Source organism: Marmota monax, unplaced genomic scaffold (genome assembly GCF_021218885.2).
Source record: "Marmota monax isolate L192 unplaced genomic scaffold, Marmota_monax_Labrador192_F-V1.1 WCK01_AAM20220418_F8-fsc00200, whole genome shotgun sequence".
Classification (NCBI taxonomy): Eukaryota; Metazoa; Chordata; class Mammalia; order Rodentia; family Sciuridae; genus Marmota; species Marmota monax.
Genome location: NW_026692549.1, coordinates 674,359 through 700,683, shown reverse-complemented (window position 1 = coordinate 700,683; position 26,325 = coordinate 674,359). Strand labels below are relative to the sequence as shown.

The 26,325-nt window shown below is 61.4% G+C and overlaps 1 protein-coding gene across 13 annotated transcripts in view; it reads left to right on the top strand.

Annotated features, from left to right (window-relative positions):
• The window catches only part of Fbrsl1 (fibrosin like 1), a 60,457-nt gene extending 39,220 nt beyond the window's left edge, over nucleotides 1-21,237 (top strand). The window contains exons 5-21 of one of the 13 annotated variants that reach the window (XM_058579743.1): nucleotides 7,430-7,488; nucleotides 8,568-8,647; nucleotides 10,377-10,422; nucleotides 10,922-11,234; nucleotides 11,332-11,552; nucleotides 11,967-12,035; nucleotides 12,205-12,428; nucleotides 13,026-13,076; nucleotides 13,204-13,299; nucleotides 14,245-14,313; nucleotides 14,434-14,463; nucleotides 14,557-14,628; nucleotides 15,527-15,659; nucleotides 17,816-17,902; nucleotides 18,068-18,151; nucleotides 18,259-18,469; nucleotides 19,958-21,237. In XM_058579743.1, the coding sequence (XP_058435726.1) occupies nucleotides 7,430-7,488; nucleotides 8,568-8,647; nucleotides 10,377-10,422; nucleotides 10,922-11,234; nucleotides 11,332-11,552; nucleotides 11,967-12,035; nucleotides 12,205-12,428; nucleotides 13,026-13,076; nucleotides 13,204-13,299; nucleotides 14,245-14,313; nucleotides 14,434-14,463; nucleotides 14,557-14,628; nucleotides 15,527-15,659; nucleotides 17,816-17,902; nucleotides 18,068-18,151; nucleotides 18,259-18,469; nucleotides 19,958-20,789 (2,677 nt within the window). In that variant the 3' untranslated portion in view covers nucleotides 20,790-21,237. The other 12 variants (XM_046445925.2, XM_046445917.2, XM_046445915.2 and 9 more) reach the window with 12 other exon arrangements.
• Nucleotides 21,238-26,325: the final 5,088 nt, after the last annotated feature.

The following is a 26,325-nucleotide window of genomic DNA, read 5'->3' as shown; positions in this document are numbered from 1 at the left end:
CTGGAGCACTGGCCTCATGCACGGCTCCCTCCCGCCACCACAGCTCTTGGGCTCCGCCTCCCAATGTGGCCACTGTTCTGGTCCCACTGGTGACATCAGGTCGAGCGCAGAGCCAGAACATCTCTCAGCACCCATATTTAAAACAGGGTCTGCAGGAGGCGCTGGCGGCTGCCCTTCCTGCCCTCCAGGGGAAACAGAGTGCCACCCTGCTTTCCATCTCAGCCCAGCCTACCAGGACCCCACTGTGTGGCCTGAGGCACACCCAGGGCCACGCGGTGGCGCTGCGGCTCCTCCCCCAGCGAGTCTGAGCTTTCCTGTGGCCCTGCAGGGAGCACCCACTCCTGGTTTTCAGGGAGGCCTCTGCCCAGAGGGGCTGGCAGCATCCTGTGTATTGGGCTGGACCTCAAGCCAGGTCCTGGAGAGGGAGGGCAGAGTCACCCTGGCTCCACACTGCACCCCAGCCACCCACGCAGGTGACTCTGGGAGTGCCTACAAATGAGACCCGCCAGCCCTGGCTCCAGGGCAGCTGCTGCGGTGGTAGGAGAACCTGGCAGAGGAGGAGAGGCCTAGAGGGTGGAGGAGCAGCTCCCCTCCCGGCTCGGTGTCCCCCCAACCCAGAGAGCCAGGACTGCAGTGGGCCGGGAGGCACAGCCCCACACCTCTGGTGACATCCTAGGCCTTCAGCGCCTAGAGGGTGGGCACACCTGCTGGTGTGCTGGAGAGCCCCTGGGGAAGGCGAGGTCTTCCTGCTCACCCAGCTGCCCTTCCTGAGCTCCAGGGGGTATTTGGAGGTGCCATGTCCTCCCAGGACAGATGCTGGGCCTGAGCATCTGCAGAGCTGTCCTGCAGATGGGACAGCAGGGATGGTCTGGGCAAGCTCCGGGCCTTGTTCAGGAGCCACCACCTGGGTCCTCCTGACCATGCAGGGACACCTGCTGACCCAGACCTCTCAGCTGTCTCCACAGCAAGGGTGCCCGTTCCTTGGGTGCTGGTCCCTTAGCTTGAGGCCACCATGGGCAAGTCTGGGCTGGATTTGCATCTACCCAGCTCTGGGTTCCAGGTGGCAGGAATGTCCTCCCCCCTGGGAACAGCTATGCAGAGTACCTTCCCCTGGTAGAAGGGACAAGTCAAGGGAGGACAACTCCAAGGTGGTTAGTTCCTGCCTTCCTGAGACAGGCCCTTGGTGGAAGCAGGACAGATCTGGGTGTGCAGGAAGGACACCTGAGCCACCCAGACTTGCAGGCCAGTGGAGGCCCTCATGCTTCTCACAGGACTGGCATGGCTGTTTATGTCCCTAGGTACATGGTGGCCCAGAAACAGATGGGTCTTGGGCAGGAGGCAGTGTGGCCACAGAGGCTTGGCCTGCTGCCCCTGCAGATGCCCTCTGGGTTCCAGGAAGCCCTGCCTGCAGGAGCAGATGCCTGGCAGAACTAGACACCCATTTGGACAGGGCAACTGGGGTGGATGGCTGCAGCTCTCCTGGCCACTTTTCTCACTGGGCACCCTCTCTCCCTAAGCTACCAGGGTCTGACCTCAGTCTGAGCACAAGCTTCTGCCAGCCCCCATCCCTGGGAACTGCCTGGGGCTCTGCCATGGGTCACGACACAGACATCCCTCCTAGCAGAAGGACAGACAGGCACACAGGAGACCTGTCATCTCCTTCCCCACCATGCCACCAGCACCCCTCCCTGCACAGCCTCCAGGGCCCCTCTGGCCCTGTCCCATGCCACCCGACTCTGTGCATGATGGCTCTAGCGCTGGGGACACTGTCAGCAGCTCAGGAAAATGGCAGGAAGATGGTTCTGAGAGACTGCGGTTATTGTCTGGCTGCTTTCTTGTTGGAAAACTACAGGCATGAAACTAGGTGGGGCTCACTAGGCAGCCCAAGGGGCTCAGTGTGGCTGCTGAGAGCTCCTGGTGAGATGGCAGCACTCCTCCTGGCTGCCCTGAGGCCACAGCCCCACACCTCTGGCGACATCCAAGGCTTTCAGTGGACAGCCACTAGGCCATGTGCTCAGTGTCCAGCCGTGGCTACAGGCTGGGACCAGCAGGTCTTGAAGGGCTCCCAAGGGGAGAGCAGGGATGCTCTGGTGGGTCTCTGTGGACAGCAGCAGAGGTGGGGCGTGACAGTGGAGTGGGCCTGCAGGTCCCCAGCTTCAGTGGTGCCTGTGGCCGGGGCAGGTGGAAGGCACCACAGGAGGTGAACGTGGCCCGTGAAAGGCTGGTGTGTAGGCGGCCTCACTCTGACCCTGGACCCCAGCAGGAGCTGTGCCTAACTGGGCTCCTCTTTGGGCCTGTCTTCTTGGTGCTGAAGCAGCATCACATGACCCACCACCAAGGGGCTTGATTTTGGAAACTGAGCCAGACACCAGGCACTGGGGTGGACAGAGGACGCAGCAGCTGGGCGCAGGCCCCTGCAGCGTGCGCTTCACCCCTGCAGTAGCTGCTTCCGCACAGCAACCCCTGGAAGCAGCTTCCAGCTCCTGTTGCACCAGGCCTGCCCAGCCCCGATCTTGAGAGCTCCTTCCTCAGGGTCCTAGCAGGGACAGAGGGACCAGGGCTGCACTTACTCCAGGGTGCCATCACAGGGTACCTTGGGTCACAAGTGACAAACCCAACTTTACAGCCTCAGTGGGTGGGGGGAGGTTACAGGACAGGCTGACTCAGGATGCCTGGCTCCCAGATGCCTCAGTATGGCCTCCCTCGGGACACCCACATAGCATCCATTGGAACGCATGTGTCTTTGCTCATCCCACATGGGCAGGGCCCCAGAAGGTGGGTGTGAGGGAGGCCCTGGCACATGAGGGACCAGCTGGGAGCAACAGCACATCCCCAGGATGGGCCCAGAGCCCGCTTTGAGCAGTTGTGGAGCAAGGGTGTCCTGGAGGGGCCTGGGCACACGGCCCTTGGTGAAGAAGAGCAGGCCTAGGGCTGTGTGCCCAGGTGGGGCACACGCACTTGGTGCAGGCCCCACCTGTCCCCGGCCACTAGGCTCTGGGGCTGCAGACACCCAGGTCAGACCTGAATTTGGACAAGAGGAGAGGCAGAGCAGCAAGGGCTCTGTCCAGGTGGCCGCTGCCCACCCTGCAGCCTCAGCTGAGAGGCAGCCAGGCCTCCCAGACCTGGCCATGTGCTCCTTAGAAAGCTGAGCCCTGTGGCCCCGGGTCCCTCCCAGACAGCCACTTGTCACCTGGTATTTGTCATCTGCTACCTTCTAGAGGGTGCTTTGGGCCATAGCCCCTGCAGACCCTGCCTCCCTCTGGCCCTAGAGTCCTCCTGAGTGGGGACACTGGATCCCAGTGGAGGCTTGCAGGCCTGCTGGGCCCTGAGCGAGCCTCAGATGGGGGTCTTCAGGCTGCGGGGTGGAGGTGAACATCCAGGCCAGCTTTGCTGGGAGTCAGGCAGAAGCTTCGGACATAGACAAGGGGCCCAAGGTTGGCCCTGGGTGACACACGCCCGTCTGGCTGCTGGACCCAGGCACAGTGCCACCCACTGAGTCCAGCCTCTGCCCTCTGATGTGACGGCTCTGGTCTGACATATGCTGTCTGAGAGGAGTTCTGGTGCATCCTAAGAGCCCCCTTGTCACCCATCATGGCAAAGAAAACTTGGGGGTGGGCTGGAAGTCCCGAAGTCCAGGCTGAGTCCTGCTGCTTTGGCACCCTGGGGGCTCCACGGGCAGCAACCTACCTGCTGGCTCTTCAGAGCTGTGGGAGGGGACAGGCCTGGTGGTGGCTGTCCACAGCACAGGTGTACTGGCCCATCTCACCTCTCCAGAGGAGCAGGCCTGGCTCCCCCAGAAGCTGAGTGGAACATATGCTCCCTCTAGAGCCCCTGCCGGTTTCCCCTGGTGCCAGGCAGCAGCAGGGGCTGGACCATCCCAGCAGCTGGAGTGGGACAGAGGCCTTGTCACAGGCAGGCCCCAGCATGCCCCCACTGCCGTCTGACTGGTCTCCATGGTGGCAACCTGCAGCTGAACGTCCTTGGTCCACAGTCACCTTCCCTGAGGCCAAGGACAGCCCCAGCTGTGGACTCTGGCTGTTCTCAGCCCTCTCAGGTTGACTGTGTCCTGAAGGTGACCTTGTACTGCCAGAGACTTTTCGAGCCTGTTTCTTTGCCTGAAACAAGGAAGTAAGATGGCTCCCCCTCGGGGCAGCTGTGAGGCAGGAGGGCCACGTGCTCATCCAGTCTCACACCCTGACCGTCCTGCAGCGGTGTGGACATGCAGCAGTGCCTTATTTTGGACAAGAGCATCTTCCAATGAGGCAGAGTGGATGCTCATCAGTACCCCGTGGCTGCCATTCACAGTGCTCCAGGCTGAGTGCTGTGCCTGTGGGCAGTTCATGCTCTCACATGTCAGGTGCTTCAGAGCCAGGTCCTTCTGCAAGCCCAGAGCAGCCTCCCTGTGTGTTCCAGCTCCTGGTAGCTCAGGCATCCTTGGGCTTGTGACCGCCTGGCCGTAGTCTCTGCCCTTCCATGGCTCCTCCCTATGTCTATCTCTTCTCTTGCCAGGACACCCATCCCTGGAGCAGTGGCCTCCTTCCCTTGACCACATTCAAAGACCCTATTTCCATATGAGGCCTTGTTCTTGTTCTGAAGTTCAGAGTGGGCATGGATGGGAACCAACAGGCAACTTGTCTTCATCCTCATGTCCACTTGTGCAGAAGGCCGGGCAGCCCTGGTGGCCCACAGCTTCCTGGCCCTGAGCTCCAACTCCGCTGGGCCCTCTCACCCCTCCAAGACCTGCACGGCCTGTCCAGGGGTACTGCTCCCATCTCGTAGTTTGCACTTTCCTCCGCCATTTTGCACAGATCTTGCATTTTCCAGTCCTAAGGAGAGAAGCTGCAGCCAGGGGTGTTGGGTGCATCCAGCGGTGTGGTCAGCTCGTTAGCAAGCTCCCAGGTGTCAGTCAAGGCCTTGCTCCTCTCCACAGTCACCATCAAGCATAGTTCTGCCCTAGGGGTCTGGCGGCTGCCGCCCTCCCCACAGAGTCCTGGGCAGAACCACATTCCTAGCATGGCTGTGGCCATGTAGGCAATGTGGTGGGCAGGGGGAAGGCAGGCCACTGAGGCCCCTGCCTCTTCTAGTGTGCAGAGGTTGCACGCACCTCTCAACTCACATGGCCACCTTCACAGGTCTTCACATCCAGCCCCTGCCTCTCCTTGCTGGTGGCCTGTCTCCTGCAGAGCAGCAGCGGCCCAGGGAACAGGCTGGCCTACTCTGTGCTCCCAGCACCATGCTGGGCTCCCAGGGCACCCAGGCACTGTCAGGCTACATGGAGTCTGGGGTGCCCCGGACAGTCCCAGTGCCCCTATTGTTTGCGTGTACTGTCTGGCCCTGTGGTTGCCGTCTGTGGTGGACGACTAGTGTTCTCCATGGCCCTCTCGCTGGCTATCTTAACTCCATTTCCTTCTGATTTCCAACCTCATCAAACCAGGAAAGACAAAACCAGCTGGGGTGTGTGAGCCTACCATTCCCTCACCTGCAGGCCTCACCACTGGGGCTCCTCACAGCCCCCTGGAGGCCCAAGCTCCTGCAGCTCTCCCTGAGTTCCAGGGTCTAAGCAGATATCTGCCACCCCTCCTAGAGGAGGGGCTTGTCCTGGCTGAGCCCTGGGCTCTGCAGCCAGGTGCAGGCTGTTTATTTGTCTGTGTGTGGGATGGCTGTCAGGGCCACAGGGCTGGGGGCTCTCAGGCTTCTATCTCTGCTTAGGCACGGGTTGATTTTTATGGCAGGAGACAGCAGGACTTTGGGAGTGGTTTTGTTTTATTATTTGGTAAGGACAGAATGTGCTTTTAGGCAATAACTCAAGCAGAAGAAAAGGGCTTAAAATCCCCACCCAGAGGTCTTCGTGGTTGGCAATCTCTTCTGTGCCCTTGGAGATTGGGGGGGGCGGGGCTGGGTTTGTGCGTGTCCAGCCACCTATTGAAAGGGAAATGCTAGCCCAGCCTGCACAGGGTTCTGTACCTGGCTCCCACCTTCTGTTGAACGGATGCTCAGAAATAGAAGACTGACCGGCTCCTCCTTGATCTCAAGTCCTGAGCCTGAGCTAGACTCCCAAGGGCCCTGTCCACTCTGTCCAGCACGTCCCCCCCACTTCCCTCCCCTGATATTCTTTCTAGCGCTATGCAGATGGGAATTCCATGCATTCTGGTTTTGGCATGTTAGTACACTGGCATGGGAGGTCCCGCTGCGGGCCTGGGTCTGTGTGGCACTCACACTTGGCCTTCACCTGGGGCCCGTGGTTGGATCCGCATTCGAATCTCTTTGTGGCCACCTTGTGAAGTCTCCACAGGCAGCTCCGCGTGGCCAGGTGGGCGCGCTGTGCAGCCCTCTGCAGCGGCAGCAACTCCGTGGAGCCTGCTTTGTGGGAGTAACCCAGGCCCGGCAGTCGGGCTGGCTGCAGGTCCCTGAGGACCTGGACTCCGGGGGTTCTGTCGGCCCTTCAAACCCAGCTCCTCCCGGACTCAGTTTGCCCTCCGTAAGCCGGGTGGCAGATGCGCATAACTTGTCGCCGAGAGGATACAGAGTCAGGCCCCGTGGCGCTCTGCGCCCGAACCGGGGACCTGCGGTCCCTAGGTGGCCAGGACGCCGCAGATCCGCGCCTCGGGGCTGGATTAGTCGGGCCTGCCCGCGCCCCGCCCCCCGCCCGCGTTCGCCGCCGCCGCGTCCGCCGCCCGCAGCGCGCCCGCCGCCAGCCGCGCCGCCCCCGACGGCGCCGGGCCGTAGCCCCGTGCCCCCGCACCCCTGGCCCGTCGGCGCGGCAGACATGCGTGCTCCGCGCGCATCGGGCCCGGGCTGCGGCTGAGCGGGGCGGAGAGCGGCCGCCTCGACGGCCCAGGCTGACGGCGCTCGGCGGCCGGACCTGTGCTCCGCGAGGTCAGTCTGGCGCCCGGGACGCGCGTGGCGGCGAGGAGCGGCCCACGAGGGGCACGGGGGCGGGGCCGGCCCCTGGGGGCGCGCGCCTTTGTCTGCGCCCGGCCTGAGGCGGCATCAGGACCGGCCCTCGCTCACCTGCCCCAGCTGAGCTCTTTGTCTGGGGCGGGGCGCGGCCGGCCACTGCGAGGCCTCGCAGACAAAGCGCGCGGACGTCTCCGAAGCCCGGCGTTCTGCACCTTGAAGGGGTTAGTGGGGCCCACCTTGGCTGCCACGCCCCACGGGACCCAGAGCCTGCAGCCCGTGGCCTTGGCCCAGAGCAACGCCTTCCGCCCGCACACGGGTCAGCGTCAGGATTGGAGCTGGATGGTGTGCCTGGGTCTTACCCCTGTAGATAATGCCCAGAAAGTTGTTAGAGCTGTTCGGTGGCCCGCACGGGTCCCCCACCCTCCTTGGTCCCGCCAGCCAGCCAGCTCTGAAGTCCTGATTTAAGGGAAAGTGATGAGGGAGGGAAGTGGGGGTCAGCCCCAGAAAGATGTGTCTCTGTTCGTTCTAGGAAGCCAGCTGGAACCTGTGCCAGCCCCCCAGGAGATCCTGGGACCTGGGGGCTTCTCGGTCAGTTCAGAGCTTTCCTGGATTGGTGGGACCATGTCTGGCCAGGCATCCAGGCCCTCTCAGGCCTGTGGAAGCTGGTCCATGCTAGGGTCCTGCAGAGCCTCCCTGGCTGCCCGCCGTCTACTTCCCTGAGCACACTTGCCTGCTGAGACGGACTAGCTGTGGCAGTGTTGGGCGCAGGTCTGGGTGGACCTGCTTGCCTGCCTGCCAGCCTTTACGGGGATGCTGCTCCGTGGGGAAAAGCGAGCTCCCTCCTAATTCTTCCCCTGCTCTCCAGCTGTCCTGGAACTTGGGGCACCATCTCATGGCCTGGGAACCCAGCTTTCCAGCCTAGGGAGTTGAAACCCCAGTGTTTGGGTTAAGTGCCACAGGCATTCAGGTGACACCTTTCCTTCAGCAGTCTGCAGGAGGAGGGGAGAGCAAAGCCATGTGGTGCCTAGATATCTGATGTCTCCCACAGCTCCCACTTCTTGTTGGTGATCTCTGAACTTCCGAGGCTGCCTTCCAGGTTGTCTGTGGATGGCAGGTCACACTGTGGGCCAGCAAGGAGGCCTCAGTGCCCTCGCCCTCCTTGCTGACCCACAGGCAGCGACTGCCACCTGGGCCCTGGCTCCTCTTTTCATCTGCTGCCAGGGCTTCTGGGAAGAGCCCTGTGGCAGCGTGGGTGAGCTGGGCCATCAAGCCTTGTGCAGCTGGCACCATGCCCAGCAGCCCAGCCTGTCAGTGTGGCCACACAGACAGGACCTCCTGCAGCCTCCCTGGGGAAGGGCAGCTGCTGTTGTGCTGGCTGGTCTGGCAGGGGCTGGCATGGAGGGCTCCAGCCCTCCCAGGCTGTGGCCCAGGCTCAGAGGGGGCATCTGACAGGCAGGCCCACAGTAAAGAGCACATAGAAAGGGTAGGCCCCGCCAGTGGTCCAGGAAGGGCCTAGGGTGGAGCAAGGCTTCAAGACACCAGGAGGGTTAGGTGAGGACCACAGCAGCCCTGGGTGCAGGAACCTCAGGGTAGAGTTGGGGCACACAGAGAGGGGGCGGCTCTGGAATGTCCTCAGTTGGGTACAACTTGTTCTGAACTGGTTTTAGAGACACTTGGCCAATGTGAAGAACTCCACAGTGCTGAAACCAGCCCAGTTGGTCGTTATGGGGACAGGAGCAGAGACCAGGTGGGGGTAATAACAGCCCCTGTGGCCACATGGGGGTTCCTGCTGTGCCGGTGGTCTAGGAAGCCACAGGCTCGGGGAGCGTGGTAGCCTGGGAGGCCCTGGGGGCAGGCCCAGCCCCTGTGCTGGCTTGCTCCATGTTCCCTGCCCAGCACACACCTGGCACCTCATCTGTATCTTGTCCTTGTCCTTCTGAGAGCATCTGCAGGCTGTGGCCCTGGCCTGAGGCTGGTGGTGGCAGCTGTGGGGTTCAGATGCTGGACCTATTGCCTCCCCCTGCAGAGCCTTCCTTGCCCACCCTGTGGACCCTTCTCCTTCAGGGAGGCACTTCTGGAGTCTCAGGACCCTGGGGTGGTCACTCATGTCCAGGACTCCAGTGGCACGGTCCTCCAGGTCCTTCCTCAGGTTTTGCTGGCAGGGTGGACTTGTGAACATGCACACTTAGTTCACACCCCGATCATACACACACACGAGCCACATGTAACCTGTGTGTACACGTGCTCATAGATGGACATATAAGTGCACATACCTTCATGCCCACGTATGTACAGTGCACATGTGTCGGCATGACCGCAGCACATCTGTCTGTAAGCACTGCACAGTGTTCCCTGATTGTCCCCTACATCCAGCAGTGCTCCCAAGATCTTTGTAGGAAGCACACCACATGGGCCCACCATGGGACAGCACTTGTATGCAGGTTCAGAGCAGGAAGGTACAGGGAGAACCCAGGGTAGGGCAGGGATGAAAGCCAGGTCTCTGTGGGCTGGTGGCCAGTGATGGGTGTCCACTCTGCAAATGTACAGTAGCCATGGGGGGTGCACCTGGGTTGTGTCTGGGTCTTTGTCCAGTCAGACCAGCTGGGGTCTTATGAATACATCTGTTGCTCAGTTTTGAAGTCCAAGGTCAAGGCACCAAAAGATCTGGCGTCTCACATGCTGCTGCTGGTTCTGATGGCACCTGCCCATGTGCCCTTGGATGCAGCAGCAAGAGGACAGTGAGCTCTATGCATAGAGGCTTGCGTGGGACCCCCTCTTCCAGCCCTGAGATCTCATCAGGGCCTGGGGTTTGTCTAGGCTTCTAGGGGCATATTCAGTCCATGACTCAATGAAGGTGAAAAAGATCAAAGGCTAGGAAAAAGGACCTGCCCAAGCTTCTCTCAAACTCGTCTGGGAAACCCATATAGAGCCCTCCAAAGCCACGTTCTCCCTTCCCCTGCCCCCATGAGGCCACTGAGGGCCACACTCTCTAGGACTGACAGAGGGTCAGGTAGCCCATGGGGTTCAGCCTGCTCAGTAGTCACGTGCCTGGACACTTAGCCGCCTCACTATGATCATGACCCGAACTCCACCAGCGCCAACATGGAGAAGGGCTGTGTCCCTCCCAACCAACAGGTGGCTCTCACACCCACCCAGCTCACTAAGCCAGGGTAGGAGGTGGTGAGGGCTTCACCTTCCTCTGCTCAGCAGAGCCAGGCACAGGTCTGCAGGCCCCGGGTACCTGCCCCTAGGCCTCTGCTTTGAGCAGAGGGGTCCCTGGGTGGCCAGTGTGAACACATGCAGGACAGCCATTTGCCCTCAGGCATGGGGGTGCACAGAGGGCACCTACACCAGGCCACAGCACCCAGACAGGTCAGAAACCTGTGCAGACCCTGGGTGTGGGTGCCCAGCCTTGGGAGCGGGGTCCAGGCTCCTGTCCCCTCCACCCCCAGGCCAGCTTTCTGCTCTCTCCTCAGGCCTCTGTGGGCTCCGAGAAGCTGTTTTCACCAGCAGCTGGGAAAGGTGAGTCTGTCCTCCGCTGGCCCCTGCCTCAGGCCCTGGGAGGGCTAAGGGGAGCAGTTGGCTGTGGGGCTACTTGCTTTCCCTGATCTCTGGAGAGATCAGAAAGAGGATGGTAACCAGCCAGTGAGGACAGGCATGGGGTAGACCAAGCCCTAAGGTGACGGGGCCCTATCTGGAAGATGGGGCCTGATTGCCTCCCCGTTGGGCTACTGTGGGGGCAAGGACTCTTCCTGTGTGGGTGCAAGGCTGCTCAGGCTCCAAGGGAGGCCTCCTGGGAGGGGCTGAAGCAGAGGCAGCACCCAGCAGGCCCTGACTGTGTGGTCTTGGGTAAAAGTACAGGACCCACCTGTGCCTGATTCCCCATTGGAAACAGCGGTGGCCACAGGACCCCCTGGTGGCTTCCAAGAGCATTAGTGGGCCTGGACTTTCAGGTTTCTGGCAGGTGGCACTTGGGCAGGTGGGGCCAGCCACAGGACCATACCTGCCCTCTCCCCCACAGACCCCGCACACAGCGAGAAGTCGGAGAATAAGGCTGGGGCAGTGCCCAAGGTGTCGGGCCTGGAGCGCAGCCGTGAGCTCAGCACTGAGACCTTCTTGCCGGCTGCCGCGCCCTCTGGGCTTGCGTGCAGCACCCGTGCCAGCCCCCTGGTGAAGAAGGAAACCCCGGCGCCCCGCCACGCTCCACAGCCGCTGCCCGCACCCCCGCAGCAGCGGGACCCGCTCCCAACGCACGTGCCTCCATCGCTGAGCACCTTCACGGGCCCAGGCCCCTGCCAGGCCGGGCCCAACAGGCTGCACCTGCACAGCCTCAGGTGGGCGGGGCCTCCAGGTGGGGTCTGTGGGTGGGGTTGAGGGGCGGGTGCGGCAGTGGGCAGGGGCTGCAGGTGGCATTGAGCCCCATGTCCCCAGCAGGAGCAGCAGTACGGGCAGTGGCGCCCCTCTGGGCCTGGCAAAGCACGTGTCGCTGTCGCCGCACGGGCCCGGCCCCCACCTCTCTACCTCACACCTGGCGCTCCGGTCCCAGGCGCAGCACCAGCACCACGCGGCGGCCATGTTCGCCACACCCCCGACACTGCCCCCGCCCCCGGCGCTGCCCGCCAGCAGCCTGGTCATCCCAGGACACCCTGCCGGTAGGTGGCGGAAAGGGATCACTCTGCCACAGGCACTCCCCAGAGGCCTGAGAGGTGGGGGGAAGGGTGCCCCTCTGACCCGGCAGGCTGTCCTTGTCCCAAGCTTCAAGTCCAGGGTTGTGTCCCATACGCGGACAGCCCTGGGTCCTGCACTTTGGCCTCCCACATCGACCTACTCCATCTGGACCCTGGCCGCCTCTGGTGGGGTGACCTTCAGGGTTTCTGTCCCTCCCCACCCCTCAGTGTCAGGACCCGAGACTGGGGGTCCTGCAATGACAGCCCCTGCCCCTGCTCCCTGGGATGGGACTCCAGAGGCTCACTGGAACTGAATCAGCCAGCTGGGTGGGGCAGGCTGGCGTCCTGCACCGGAGGGACTCAAGGGTGCGGGCTCACCGACTTCTCTCTTGCCTCTAGATGCCAGCCTGTTGATCTCATTCAACCAGCCAATCATGTATTGCCAGCCTCATTCGGGGATTCTGATTGGTACTTGGTCACAGGCTCCTCTCTTACCTCCACCCTGGGGCCCGCACGTAGCGAGCGGCCACCACGGCTTGGCCTGCCAAAACCGGGAGTGCCAGGTGACTATCCGCCTCGCCCCGCCGGGAGCCCGCGGCCGACGTGCCTCTCTGTCTTCTCTCTTTTTCTCTTGTAGATCGCGAGCTGCTCAGGCAAGAGCTGAACACGCGGTTTCTGGTGCAGAGCGCTGAGCGGCCGGGCGCCTCCCTGGGCCCGGGGGCTCTGCTGCGGGCCGAGTTCCATCAGCACCAGCACACACACCAACACACACACCAGCACACACACCAGCACCAACACACATTCGCCCCCTTCCCGGGGCTGCCCCCGTCGCCTCTCGTGCCGCCCGCTGCACCCCTGCCGGTGCGTAGGCCGCGTGCTGCCGGGCGGGCGGGGGGCACATGGCAGGCACACGCAGACGCACGCTCCACACGTGCACACGGCCAAGGGTGGGCCGTGGCCACTCCCTGCCCCCTCCACCCCGTCCCGCTCGCCCCCCCAGCCCTTCTGCCCATTTCTATGTCTTGTCCCAGCCTTAGGCGCCTGTGTCCACACGCGTGCAACAGGCCCTCAGCCTCTGCACTCTAGCTGGGTGCTCGGCCCTTGGCAGCAGGTGCCAGATCTGGGCCCTGGTGTTCCTCAGAGCCCAGGCTCCTCTCCTAAGCCAAAGCTGAGTGGGGCCACTTTCTCTGTCTGTGGCAGGGGTGTGTCCCCCAGCTCCCCTGCCCTGCCTCAGGGCTTCACGCCCTCTCCTCCACCCAGCAGCACAGACTGCCCAGGTAGCAGGGAACGTGAGAGTGGGAGGCTGCCCTTGTCTGCCAGCCCCAGCGTAGTTCAGTGCTAGGGGCTGATCTCAGGGACCCTGGGGCGGCTGCCCACTGGCCAGGGTGGGCGGGTGATGGGCCCATAGAGGGCATCAGGCCAGTTCAGGAGGCCTCATCTCCGCTTCCTTTCCCGCAGTTTGACAAGTTTTCACCCAAGCTGGACAGCCCCTACTTCCGACATTCCAATGTGAGTGTCTCCCTCTGCAGCCTGTTACTGGGGCAAGCCTAGGGTACACATCTTCCTGAGAAGGGAGAGGACGGGGTCACTGCAGTCCTCCTCAAGAGGGTCTGTGACCCAGCACTTTCTCTTGCAGCTCTTTCCACCCTTCCCTCCTGCTGTCCCAGGACTGCCCACCCTGCTCACACACCCTGGCCCCTTTGGGTCCTTGCAGGGTGCTTTTCAGCCCAAGGTACTGGCTGTGCATGATAGGTGGGGTGGGCACACAGGTGGTGAGGAGGAGGGGCTGGGAGTACCTCTTGTCCATGTTACAGTCTGGCCACTGACCTGAGAACGTCTTCCAAGCTGGCTTGTCTGAGGTCTGTGCAGCTGCTCTAGGGATCTGGAGGCCTCTGGACTGGAAATGTTCCCAGGGAGGGGGTGGTAGCTACAGAGGGGACTATGTTGGGTGCTCACTCTCCCAAGTGGGCTTCAGAGGTCCCCAGTGTGGACAGCAGCCAGCACAGGGCCTTCCCCTCCGCCAGCTTGTGAGCCATCTCAGCCCCGGACAGGGCAGCCTTGTGAGCCTTCCACAGCATGCAGGCATCCTGTTGTCTGTACCTGTTTCTTGACTGCTGGGGAGGGGATACAGATGTGGCCCTGAAACCTGGGACAAATCCTGCGACAGGCCCCGAGTCCTCCCAGGTTCCAGCAGACCCTGACTTAAAAGGCCCCTGTAGCCTCCCTTGCAGTACTCAAGCTGCCCACACCTGGAGGGGCTGGTCTCACACTGAGCCCAGTTTAGGCAGGAGGGCTCTGGAGCAGGCAGTGCTACCTAAGTGGGCAGATGAAGAGCCAGGTGTTGGGCGGGATGGGCCTCTGCTGTCCCTTTTCGGCCCACTGTGACCACAGGGCAGCCCCCTGCAGCTCCAGGGTAGGGACTGGGCTCTCAGTGTCCCTTCCTAAGTGTGGTCATGGCCCCTACACAAGTGGCTCTGCCAGTTGGGGGTGGCCCACTCTCTCCAGCCATTGGTGTCAAGACCCCCTTCCCACCTTTGTGGAACTCCCTGGACTGAGGGAAGCCAGGCTGCCCCTGGTGGCAGTGGCCCGGGCATAGGCCAGCCTAGGACCCCGAAGTTTGGAGGTTCGTTATCTTGACTTCCTCAGCCATGGTGACATGCTCTCTCTTCACCACCAGACTTCAAACCCGATTGAGGTAACAGGCCGGGCCAGTGCTGTCCACACGCTCCTGCAGAAGGCCCCTGGGGTAGGTGTCAGAAGTCACCCCCACCCCATATGACCTGGCAGCATCAGCTTGGGGCTGTCCCCTCCCTAATGCACCCTGCAGGACCCACATGTGACCCTTCCTCTGTTCTGTCCACTGTAGGTGTCTGACCCGTACCGGACAGCGGTCAGGGTAAGTGTGTGTTTGGGGAGGACCTGGCCGCGTGACCCGTGGCCTGTGGCTGGGAAGAGGGCAGCCCTGAGCACGCCTGGCCTTTCCGCGCAGAAGCCGGGGCGGTGGTGCGCTGTGCACGTGCAGATCGCCTGGCAGATCCATGTCCACCAGCAGAAGGCAAAGGTGAGGTGGGCGGGCCCGGGAAGGGGCTCTTGGCCAGCACGGCTAGCGGTGGGGGTGGGGGGTGCCTGGGAGGAGCCAGGCAGGACTGGGAGTGAGCCCTGGGTCCTGTGCGTGCAGGTGTCTGGTCAGGGCAGGAGAGGGTCCTTCCAAGATGCCAAGTCGGCTCTGTGTCCCTGTACCTTGCTGTCAGAACAAGCCCTGTGACACAGGACTCTGCCACGCACACTCCTTAAGAATCATGCCATCATAAACACACTGAGGGAGAAGGCAGAGAAGGGACTAGAGCAGACGCCACGTCTCAGGGTGCAGGTGCTTGGGTGCACCCAGAGGACTGAGAGGAGGGATGCTGGGGAGGCCCAGGCAGGGGGGTCCCCACTGAGAGCCAGTGGCAAGGTCGAGCTGGCCACGGCCATCTGAGTAACACCTGGTGGTGCCCTGGGCACCCGGGGCTTGGTTCCTCTCGGCAGCATCAGCTGAGGTCAGAAGGCCATGGGCCCTCCCACCTGCCTGGCCCTCAAGCTGGGAGTGGCCAGCACCCATCAGTGTTTCTCGGTTTTGTTACATTTTAATAAATTCAGCTTTTGAAACGTAACTAAATTCCATCACTGGAAACTCAAGCTCACTGGAGTAACTGAGGCCTGTGACTATGCTTTTCCACCTGAGTTTATTTGCCACAGTGCAGGCAGCTTGTCCCCCGAAGCAGTGTGTCCAGGTTGGGACCTGCAGGCACAAGGGCCACTCCCAGGCTCTGGGCCCCCTGTGAAGGGTGGCCTCCCCTTGGCAACGTTGCACGGGGCATGTGTCTGGGTTGCTAGCACATGTGGGGTGTGGCTGTGCCCCCCCCGAGGTCCCTGTGGGCAGCCGGTCCACAGCAGACCTTCATGGCTTGTCTTCTCAGCAGATGCAGCTGGACCCCCACAAGCTGGAGGTGGGCACAAAGCTGGACCTGTCCAGCAGGCCCCCTGCCCCTGGTGTGTTCTCGGGGTTCCACTACCCACAGGACCTGGCCCGCCCTCTCTTCTCCAGCACAGGTAAGACTGAGGGCCACCGAGCCCGCTGTTCTATGCCAGGAGGAAGGGCACTCAACTCTCGGCATCCCGTCCCAGCCTTGGGTCCTCATCTGCGTGTCGGGGCCTCAGCCCTGGGTCCTGTGCTGGGCCTGTGGCCTCTCCTTCTGGGGTCTCCTTTTCCCACTGCTCTGTCCCCTCTTGGCCCAGCAGCCCAAGAAGGGTTCTCAGGATGATGCTCCCAGGGCCCACCCTGGCCTTGCTCCCCCTGAGATGCGGCAGCCTCAGGGTCCCCAGGACCAACAGGGTGGCTGGGTGTGCACCAGTTCTTGGCCTGGGAGAGGAGTGTGCAGCAGGGACCTCAGCGAATGAGGCAAGTTTGTAGTCTCATCTTGTGGGTGCAGAGGGGCCTCTCTAGACCTGTGTGAGTCCCAGAGGCCCGCTCCGGCCAGCCTTGCACCCCTGACTCCCTGAGAACAGTACCTCCAACCTGTGTGTGTACACACGTGCATGCACGTGCACACACACACACACACATGTCCCCAAAGCCTGTCACCTCCTTGGAGCCCCAAGATATGGCCCCAGTCTGCAGCTGTGTGCTGTAGCTGGCCCCTATCTCTGCACTGGGCCTACCCTGTACTCCCCACCTCCAGTGGGTCTGGGTCTCTGACTCGCGGGTGTTCCCTCTTTTTGCTCTTCTGTGTTAAGTTAAATCCTCCCGCTGGTCTCCGCCAAGTACTGCTAAGCATACAGGCCAACTCAGGAACCACCTCCCGCCCACGGACAGGGCATATCAGAATCGTTTCTGAATGCTGTGTGTCTTACTGTGTGATTGGCATTTGTAAAATTGCATTTTTTTTATGGGCTTTTGCTAGAAAATAGAAGTGCATGTTGATTCTGAGGCCTGCATCTCTCTTGGTCCACACCCTGCCGTCCACCACCCTTGGGGTGCAGCTCCTCACCTTGGCAGTGTGGAGGCCCCTCTGTTGACAGTGCCTCACTCGCTGGGCAGTACCTCTCGCTGCTGGCTGTGCCTGGTGTCCTGAGGCCGGCCCTCGGTTCAGCCACAAGTCCTCTCTCCTGCTCTGGAGAGGAGCCTGGGACTCAGTGCAGGGTTCCCTGGGCCCAGCCCCTGCCCAGGGTTTTCAGCTGCAGGTTCCTTTCTGCTGCTGGCTCTGTGGCCCTTGAAGTTCTCTGCTGCTTCTGGACTTAGTTTGATAACTAGAGCTTTTCCAGTAGGGAGCTGGTGGCTCCCAGGATTGCCTGGGCCCACACCTCTGGTTCCCCACCGCCAGCCTGGCAGAGTCTGTCTGTCCCTCAGTATTTTAAAAGCCTGTCCCTCTAGTGTGTGCTCTATTGCTGTCCTTTCTCGAACTTGAGTTGGGATCTTAGAAGGCTGGTCTTCACCTTCATGCTGGCATGTGCATTCTAGGGGCCCGTTTCTGCTCCACTCCCCACTGCCTGCTTTGACCCTCCAGGTCCTGTTTTGTCCTGCTTTTCCTGCTTCACACCATGGGTCCTGCTCTGACCTGCCAGTCCTGCTTCAGATGCTGGGTCCTGGCTTTTTGGTCTCTGGTCGAGAGGGTGGAACTGTCTTTCCTATTGGGAGTCAGTGTAGACCAGAAGCTCTGTGCCCTGACCCCTGTAGCCCGGGGTGGGAGGCTTCACCTTCAAGATAAAGGACATGCCCCACTTGCAGGCCCTGGCCTCCCCAGCACTGGGTCCTGCTCAGCAGCACCTCAGACCCATCCCCCACACATTCGGTTCTTGGGCCCACAGGGTTGGTTGTTGGGTGCTAGTGCACCCAGAGGGACTCTTGTGGGCTGGGCCCTGTGTCTCAGAAGTCCACAGATAGGGATACTGTGTTCAGTACCCAAGACCCAATCCCTGAAGTAGCTAGGATCACTTTTAGTCACATGGCTGAGAACTCACTTCCCTTGGCCCTCTTCCCTCTGGAGTCCACTGCAGCCAGCCTCCCTTACCCCAGGTGGCCTCGCTATGGCCAGATCTGGGAGAGTCCTGAATTTCACTCTTACTCCAGACACATCCTATTCCACAGTGGGATGAAGAGGAGTGAATGGGAGGTTGGGGGTTCTCAGGGGAAGTTGGGGTGTCCCAGCCATGAGCCACGCTGCGGACAGGACCTCCAGGTGTGCTCTCTGGGCTTCTGTCAACCGCAGCCCTTCACCCAGGTGCCGCCCACCCTGCCTCCAGCCTCTGCGGACCCTCAGCCCATCACAGCTTCCTGCCTGCTGGTCACCTTGCAGGTGGGTGCCCTGGGGCCTGTACAGTCTGCTCTGCAGACCTCAGGGCTGGGGCTGAGTGGGTGGGAAGTGGCCCTGTTGCTGGAAGCTTCTGGAGTTGCCTTCCTTGGGCCAGGGGTCAGGGAGCCCCACCCAGCCCTGCAGACCCTGAGCTCCCACTGCCCACAGGCCCTTTCAGCAGATCCAGCACCTTCGGGGGCCTGGGGAGCCTGGGCAGCCATGCCTTCGGAGGCCTGGGCAGCCACACACTGAGTGAGTGACCCCTGGGCAGGGGCTGGGGTCCTGGGTCAGCATGGAAGGGGAGAGGAGGGGGTCTGTCTGGCTCACCTTCCTGCCTCTGCCCCTACCTCCCACCCCAGCTCCAGGGGGCAGCATCTTTGCCCCCAAGGAGGGCTCCACGCTACACGGCCTGCCCAGCCCCCACGAGGCCTGGAGCCGGCTACACCGGACGCCCCCCTCCTTCCCCACACCGCCCCCATGGCCCAAGCCCCAGGAGGCAGAGCACAGCGCAGCCCTGACCAGCCACGACCGAGAGCCAGACCAGGGCCGGGAGGAGCGGGAGCGGGAGCGGTGAGTAACAGGCCCAGGCCCTCCTCCCTCCCGCCCACCTGCCCCCTCTGCACAGCTCAGTGTCGAACACAGACCCAGCCTGCCCGAGGAAGTCTGGGAGTGCAGTGAAGGCTAACCTAAGGGTCCCAACAGCCACATTCCAGGCAGCCCCACCCTATGGACAGGAGGGCCAGCAGCTGGCCAGGGAAGAGCAGCCGGGCAGAGATGCAGCCAGGAGACCCTGTGGTGGTGCCTGGAGGCAGAGCCCTTGCCTGAATGCATGAGGACCTGGGTCCCTGCCTGGCTCTGCTTCTAGCTTCCAGCTCACAGGGCTGGCCGCAGGCTCATGGTGGCAGGTGGTCCCTGGTCTGTGTATCGGCATTGAATTTGGGGAGGTTGGGCTTCAGAGGTGGTCGGGCGCGTATTGCTTCCCACCTGTGGCCCTGTCCACCCTCTATAATCATTTGTCCATGGGTGCCCAGCAGACATGGGTACTAGGGTAAAGCTCCCAGCATGACCAGCCTATCACTGTCCTGTGGCCCAGCGAGCCTTGGCAGGGCCCTCCACAAGCACTGCCACATGTCATCATCCCAGAATCTGGATTTGGGGCATCTCTTCGGAGAGATAGAGGTCAAGAGGAAGGCCCAGGAGCAGGAAGGCCCTGAGGTCCTGCTGGATTTGGGGGCCATTGCCTGCTGCTGCAGACTGTTTCTGGGGTCAGGGTGGCATTGATCATGGGCACATACATGGGAGAGGGCAGCCATCAGGGTCAGCACAGGAGGTAGGGGTTGCACGTCACAGTGGCCACGAGAATGTGGGATGACATTCCCACAGGGCCTGCACACAGGCTACAGCCCCAGTATCACCTCTGAGGGTTCAGTGGAGGTGGGGAAGGGGACCCTGGAGTCACAGGCATGCCACAGGAGCCTCATGGGCCAGGCTATCCACACAGCTCTCCTTGGTGGCCCTGTAGTCGTGCCTGCCCTGGTGGCTCTGCTCTGCCCCCTGTGAGGGGCAGGGATCCTTTGCTGCATGACTTTGAGCAGAACTAGCCAGTGTGGCAGCCCTGTGGTCCCCTAGTATGCACAGGTGTGTCTTGGGGGACAAGGGTGAGTGAACTCAGGAGCCCCTCCCAAGGCGGAAGCCATGGCCTCTGCTGCCTGACGCAGGCTAGTTGGGGGCGGGGGGGGGGGGCTCGTGGGCAGCTGCTGGGCTAATTGTCCAGAGCCGTCTTCCATGGCAGAGGCTAAAAGCACAGGTGGACAGCTGGATTTTGCCCCAAAGGAAGCCACACTTCAGGGCTGGCCAGCCAGCATCTCATTTCCTTGGGCTGGGGTGGTGGCCACAGTGGGCAAGAACTGTGAGCTTGGCCTGGGGCGGGGAAAGTATGGTGTTGGACCCAGGGTACTGAAGGTTCTGCCCAGACAGCCTCCACTGTGCTAGAAGGCAACTCAGCCAACAGCTGTCCAGGGCCACCTGTTAGTGACGGGTCTGCCCTGTCGCCCCCAGAGACCTCCTGGAGAAGACACGCCTGCTGAGCCGCGCCTCCCCTGCAGCTCCCCTGGGCCATCCCATCAGCAGCCTCCTGCTGCGCGGCCAGGGGGAGCTGGGCAGAGCTGGGGCCCCGGCAGAGCGCGAGGCAGAGCCCCGGGTCAAGGAGAGCCACTCACCTGCCAAGGAGGATGGCGCCACGCTGGTCGCGCGCCCGCCGTCGCCCTACAGCAAGGCGGCCCTGGGCGACAGCCTGCGCCTGGCCTGCCTGCTGGGTCGAGAGCCGGGCAGGCCACCGGAGCCGCCCGAGCGTCCGCAGAGCGACGTGAAGGTCAAGGAGGAGCGCAGGGAGGATGAAGCGCCAGAGCCCGCAAGCGGCGGCCTGCTCCCCGCGCCCACGCAGCCGGGCCCGGGCCGCGAGCGCCTGGGCGCACCGGGCTTCTCATGGGAGCCTCTGCGCGAGGCCTACCGCGGCCTGGAGCTGCCACGCCGCGCGGGCCCCGCGCCCCCGGAGCCGGCCGAGCGCCCCTATCGCGACCGCGAGCCGCACGACTACAGCCCCGAGCGCCTTCGGGATGCGCGCCGCGAGGACCTGGAGCGTGCACGGGCACCCGGCCCCGACGGCGCCGCGCTGCTGGGCGCGCTGCACTACGCGCGCCTCGGGCCCGCCGCCCTGCACGGCGCGCTGTTAGCGCGCACCCCTCCCGCCGCCGCGCTCGGCGCGCCGCCCCCGCTGGTGGCCGCGGCCGGGGTCCCCGCGCGCCCCAGGACTACGCCGCTGGCGCTGGGCCCGAGCGAGGCGCGCGACTACTCTCCGCCGCGCAACCCGCAGGAGGTGGAGGCGCGGTAGCCCTGGGGCTGCTCTCCAGCAGATGCGCGCTGTCCCGAACGCTCCTGGCGCGAACCCCGCGCAAGCACAGCCCCTCCGCGTCCCCGCAGCGCGAGCCCTGGAGCGCAGGGGACGGTTTTCCAGTCGAGATTAGGCCCCTGGGAAAATCCACCTTTGTATCTTTCCCCCCACAGGTGAGAAGCGTTTTTAATGGTTTTGTATTTTTCTTAATTTTGTGCTCTCAGACATTTAAAAGAACCAAAAAAAAATTTTTTAGTTGGGATTTGTGATTTACTGGCCTCAGATCCCTTTCCAGCCCCAGGGTTTCTTTGTCTTATTTATGGAGAGAACGCGGTCTTTTTGTCCAGCACACTGTGAGGCTCCCGCTCAGGCCGGCCCTGGCCACCCCATCCCCTTGGTACTTGGAACCGAAGTTACAGATATATATTAAAATAAGAATTAATAATAATGTACAAAACTTTGGGTTTTTTTCTCCTTATTCTTTTATGCAGAAGTGTGAGGAGGATTTTTTTTTTTTCGGTTTGTTTTTTTAAAAAATAAACAAATGTAAATAGTCTTAATATAAATATAAGACATTAAATTCTTAACCTCGGTAGTCTTTATAAGCTTCCAGAAGCCCCTCTGGTGACTTAACATGGTCACAAAACTCAACTTGCTGTCAGTAGCAAACACTCTTGGAAGTCTACCTGCAGCCATCACCCTTCAACTATGCAAGCACTCTAAGGCCCAACCCCAGGCTCTGGGGAAGAGGTTCCTGTGGACTTCCTCCAGCCCCTGCAGCTCACTGGGAGGCTGCCTGTGGTCACAGTTGGGCCTTCCAGGAGTGGCCGTAGGGCAGGTGACACTCCTAGGCACCTTCTGCTTTGGCTCATGTGGGCTTTAGGATTGGCTGGCCTCAAGGAACATACCTGTGGATCCTCAGAATCAGAGCCAATAAGTAGGATTTTAGGAGTGCAAGAGCCTAAAGATTGGTTACGAGAAAAAGGTAACCAGGATTCTTTCTCTCCCCCATGGAGCCATCAGGTCAGCCAGAGCCTGTCCCAGCGTTGCCCTGCTTGGGTTTGGGTTTGCTCTCCTCCCGCTGTGAGCATCTGCTGTGGCCAGCTCCCTACACCTGCTCCTGTCTCCTGGGCTTCCTGGCCTGTTCTGTGCTGTTCTTATTTTCAGCCTGCCGTTTCTATTGTGGACTCCGGTTGTTTTAAGCATTCTGTTTCCATATTAAGAACAAAGATAAATACAGCCTTGATTGTGGATGGAACATGGTGCGGTATCTTGTGTGGTTGAGGCAGGAGGGTATCCCTCCATAGGCAGCATGCGCAGGCCTCTGTCCCCTGTGAGCCCTGTGGGGCTGGATGTGGTCACGGAGACCCTGGCCATCCCAGCCTCAGCCACTGAGTCATTTCCAGAACATTCTGCAGGGTTTTTAGGTCTCTGAGTGCCCGTCTTTATGCAGGCAGTGGTGACCCCCTTGGAACATGTGTCCCTGTCCCACACCAGGCAGCAGGTGACCCACACTGAGTAAACAGCACTTCGAGGGTTGGTGGCCTCTATCCCAGAGCAGGTCTCCCCAGGGAGCCAGCTGCTGCCTGATGCTGGGCCCCTGGGCACGCCCACCTGTGTTAGGCCTGGCCTCAGCCCTCCCTGACGTCTCCCTGGGGGGACTTGCCAGGGAAATGACAGCTTATGAGCACAGCAAGCCACGGGATGGTGGCAGGAGCCGCCACCTTTGACCCCCGAGTGGTGTCTAGGCCAGCAACCACTCGAGTTCCTCAGGCCCTGTGCACAGAACCACTGGGCCTCACCTGCCCTCCTGGTCTCACTGCTGACCACCCGGTCTTCAAAGACAGCCCCCCACCCATTTTCTGCAGTGGTGGACTGTGGCATGCGTCGCAGCTGCCCCAGGGTCCTGCTGTAACCCGTAGCACCTCGGACCCCACTCCAAGGGCCACCCATTGACCAAGGCCCCCTGGGAGCCCAGGAGCCAAATACCAGAGTTAAGAGCCAAAGGACACACCTGCATGGAGCCCTGGGGGGAGCAGGAACCTCGGCCTCAGACCAGGTCCCCAGAGGTCAGGAGAGGGCTGCATCCACGCAACAGTGGGCAGGACCTCACTGTCTGGAATAGGATATTGAAGGCATGATCCACAATGGGTGAGGTCCAGGGTAAGGCCTGGCCTTGGGGAGCCAATGTGAGGGTCAGGCAGCCAAGAACCTGATGTGGCCACAGCCCTATGGAGCTGAAGGGCAGGGTCACCTCCCTAAGAACTGAGCATCAGGCCTGTCCCAGTTAGAACTGGGAAACAGATCTGGATTGGAAGCTGTTGGGCGAGACCAAGGCCTGGCTGGGCCCTCAGCTCTGCAGCCCTCTGCCTGCCTCTGGCCACACCAGGTGAGGTCTGGCCACCAGCCTGGCAGTTAGCAGCAGGCAAGTCTCAGGTGAGGGGCTGGGATGGACAGGGCAGCGTGGGAAAGGGGAGCCTCCAGCACAGGGCCACGTGGGCAGGAGAGAGAGCAAGAGTTCCCGAAAGAAATGGCCATTTGCTGAGGCCTGTGCCACCTGGTATCACCTGTGTGCAGCAGTGGGGGGCGGGAGGGGTCCCTGCAGCACACCTGTCCTGTGACTCCTGGGCCTGAGCTGCCCCGTTTCACTGACGGGCTATGGACCCAGCTGGGAAGGGGCAGGACTGGGAAGGGGCCCTCCCTCCTGAGAACTGCAGCTCCCAGAGGCCAGGCCCCACCTGAGCTGCACCCAGGCCCTGAGGCTGTGATCCCGGGAGCTAGTGTGGGTGCTTGCTTGCTGGGAGCCAGTGTCCTGAACAGCTGGGCAGGCCCCTCCTGGTGAGGGTACTCACCACCCACCTCCAGAGGAGACCCAAGGCAAGTCCACTGCTGCTAGCAGACCACAGGCAGCTCCTGTCCTGAAAGGTTCTGTCTCTTTGGGGATCTCTAGTGCTGGCTCTGCTGCCTGCCCACATTCTGCTCAGGGCGGCCCAGGTGGAGGGCGAGGTGCATAGTGGGTAGTGGGCATAGTGGCTGCCTGTTTCAGCTTCCCAGAGGTGGGCATTCTCCCCCGTATCTCTGTCCCCCCAAGTGGGCTTCCTCCTCCCCCTCAGTCTCTCCTGGTGGGCTTCCTCCTTCTTCCTCCCCTCCCCGCCCCAGTCCCCCTAGGTAGGATTCCTCTCCCCCAGTCCCCCACAGGTGGGCTTCCTCCCCCATCCCCCTAGGTGGGGTTCCTCCCCACTCCTCACCTCCCCAGGTAGGCTCCCCTCCTCGCCACCCTGAGGGGTGCTGCCACCTGGTGGGACTTCTCCCCAGTGTGCTTGTTTTCAGGGAAGAGGGGATTGTTGGGGGCAGGCAGCCACTCTGCCTCTCGGATTGTAGAACTGACTTGGGCCTCAGCCCAGGGTAGTCGTCCAGGCATGGCCACCCCAAGTCCCCGGCCATCATCTCAGCCAGGTGCAGCTGCCCAGGCATGGTCCCACTTTCTGCTCCCACTGCCACTTCTGGGGTTTAGGTGACTCCTTGTCTTCCAGGAAGGGTGGCCATCTCTCCACACCCCTCATGGGCACAGAGCCCAGATGTTGGATGCTCTGCAGTCCTCAGCACCACCAAGTCCCCCCTGGCCCACAGCGTCCCCAGAGGCACAGCAGGTGTTCTCTCCCCAGTCACCTTTGCATCCTCTCCCGGGAGTTTTCATGGGTTACTCACATCTGCTCCTGCAAGCTGTGTCCACTGCAGTCTCCCTGAAGGCACTCCTAGTTCAAATATTCTTGAATCTGGGCACAGTGGACACGCCTGTGACACCAGTAGCCCAGGAGGCTGCGGCAGGAGGATGCCAAGTTCAAAGCCAGCCTCAGCAACTTAGCAAGGCCCCAAGTAACTAGGCGAGACCCTGTCTCTAAATAAGATATAAGGGGTCAGCCTCACAGGAACCTGGCAGCTGCTGTCCTCTGGTGCCAGGGTTTTGTAGGCCCCTGCCCAGGGTGTGCCCAGGCCCACCGTCAGCTCTCTCTGATTCTAAGAGGCCGCTGGGCTCTGGCATGTCCACAGGCTTTGAGGACAGCCTGGGCGGTTTAGAACTTGCTGGGAGTGGCCTGAGCACTGAAACAGCCTTCCTGAGCTTTGTTCCCTCACCTGTGACTTTGTCACCATTCATATCCCTGACGCCGGTATTTCCTCTCCATCGATTATTATTTGTTATTTCTTTGCAAAAAATAGGAATAAAACCCTTGAGTTTTTGTTCTGTCCATCTGGCTCTGATTCTGTCCCTGGCTCCCTTCCTTCCTATGGTCTTCTGAAACCCCACTCCTTGGGAGTCTCCTTTGGAGGTTCCTGGGGTTTGGCTATGGGCTTTGTCATTCATGCTTCAGCGAAAACCCTCAGCCACAGGCCCCCAGGCTAGCCTTCTTGTGTCCCTGCCAGCACAGCATCTGCACCCTCCCCTGCACCCCACCTGTCTGACCTACACCCCAGGCAGAGCCCAGCGGCTCAGCCCAACTGGCTTGGGAGCTGCAGGTTTCCAACTTCCCCACCGCAGACAGAGCTGCCCAAGGCCCTTCCTCTCCCCCTCGTGGAGGCCCAAGCCCCTGCAGGAGTGCTGTCCTCTGGCTGAGCCCCTCCTGACCCTCCAGAGTGCCTCTCCTTCTGAGCCACTCAGCAGCCACAGCCTCCCCATCTTCCTGACGCCTCCGTACCCCACCCACCCAATGAAAACCTGGTTGTTTTCTGGTCCGTGAGGCCCAAGCTGCAGCTGTGGAGCAGGTACAGCACCTTTGCCTGAGCACTTCATGCTCAAAGAGCAGCTGGCGTTGCGCTTGGAGCCAGGCTGAGGCCAGACGGACCCTGACCCCAGAGCCTTCCATTCATTCCTGCTTTGCTTACTCAGGATCTGGGGCTGAACCCAGGGGCTCTACCTGAGCAGCACCCCAGCTTCTCATTTCTTATTTCCAGACAGGGCCTTGCTAACTTGCCCAGGTAGTCTGAACTTGGACCCTCCTGCCTTGACCTCCCTCCCCGGGATCACAGGTGTGGCCTCTGCTCCAGCCCTGGGCCTTTTTAAATGTCTGGCACACAGTGGTGCAGTCCTGAAGCCAGAATTGCACAGGCAATCAGGTCAATTGAGACAGGTGGGATCCAGGAGGCCAATTTTGAGTGAGTCCAGCAAGTTGGAGAGGTCCCCTGAGGGACTGAAATGTTAATTCCCTCAGAGCCCTTCCTCCACCCTTATCAAGAACCTGCCCCTGCTTCAACCTATTGCCAAGGTAACCTGTCCCAGGAACTGCCCCTCCCCACAGGGAGCTATAAGTTTGTCACTGTGTCCTTGGCTGCTCCACCTGCCCTTCCCCCTTCAGCCCACCTGTCTCCCACCTTTTGGCCACGAGCATTCCTGGGGAGAGGGCAGGAGAACAAAGGAAGCCTAGGACATAAAAAGGGCAGAACACCTCCCCTCTTGGGATACCAGGACACGAGCCATGGCCCCCTTTTCCCTCGTGGGAAAAGTCTACGTTACCCTTTTTTAAATAAACCCTGCTTCATA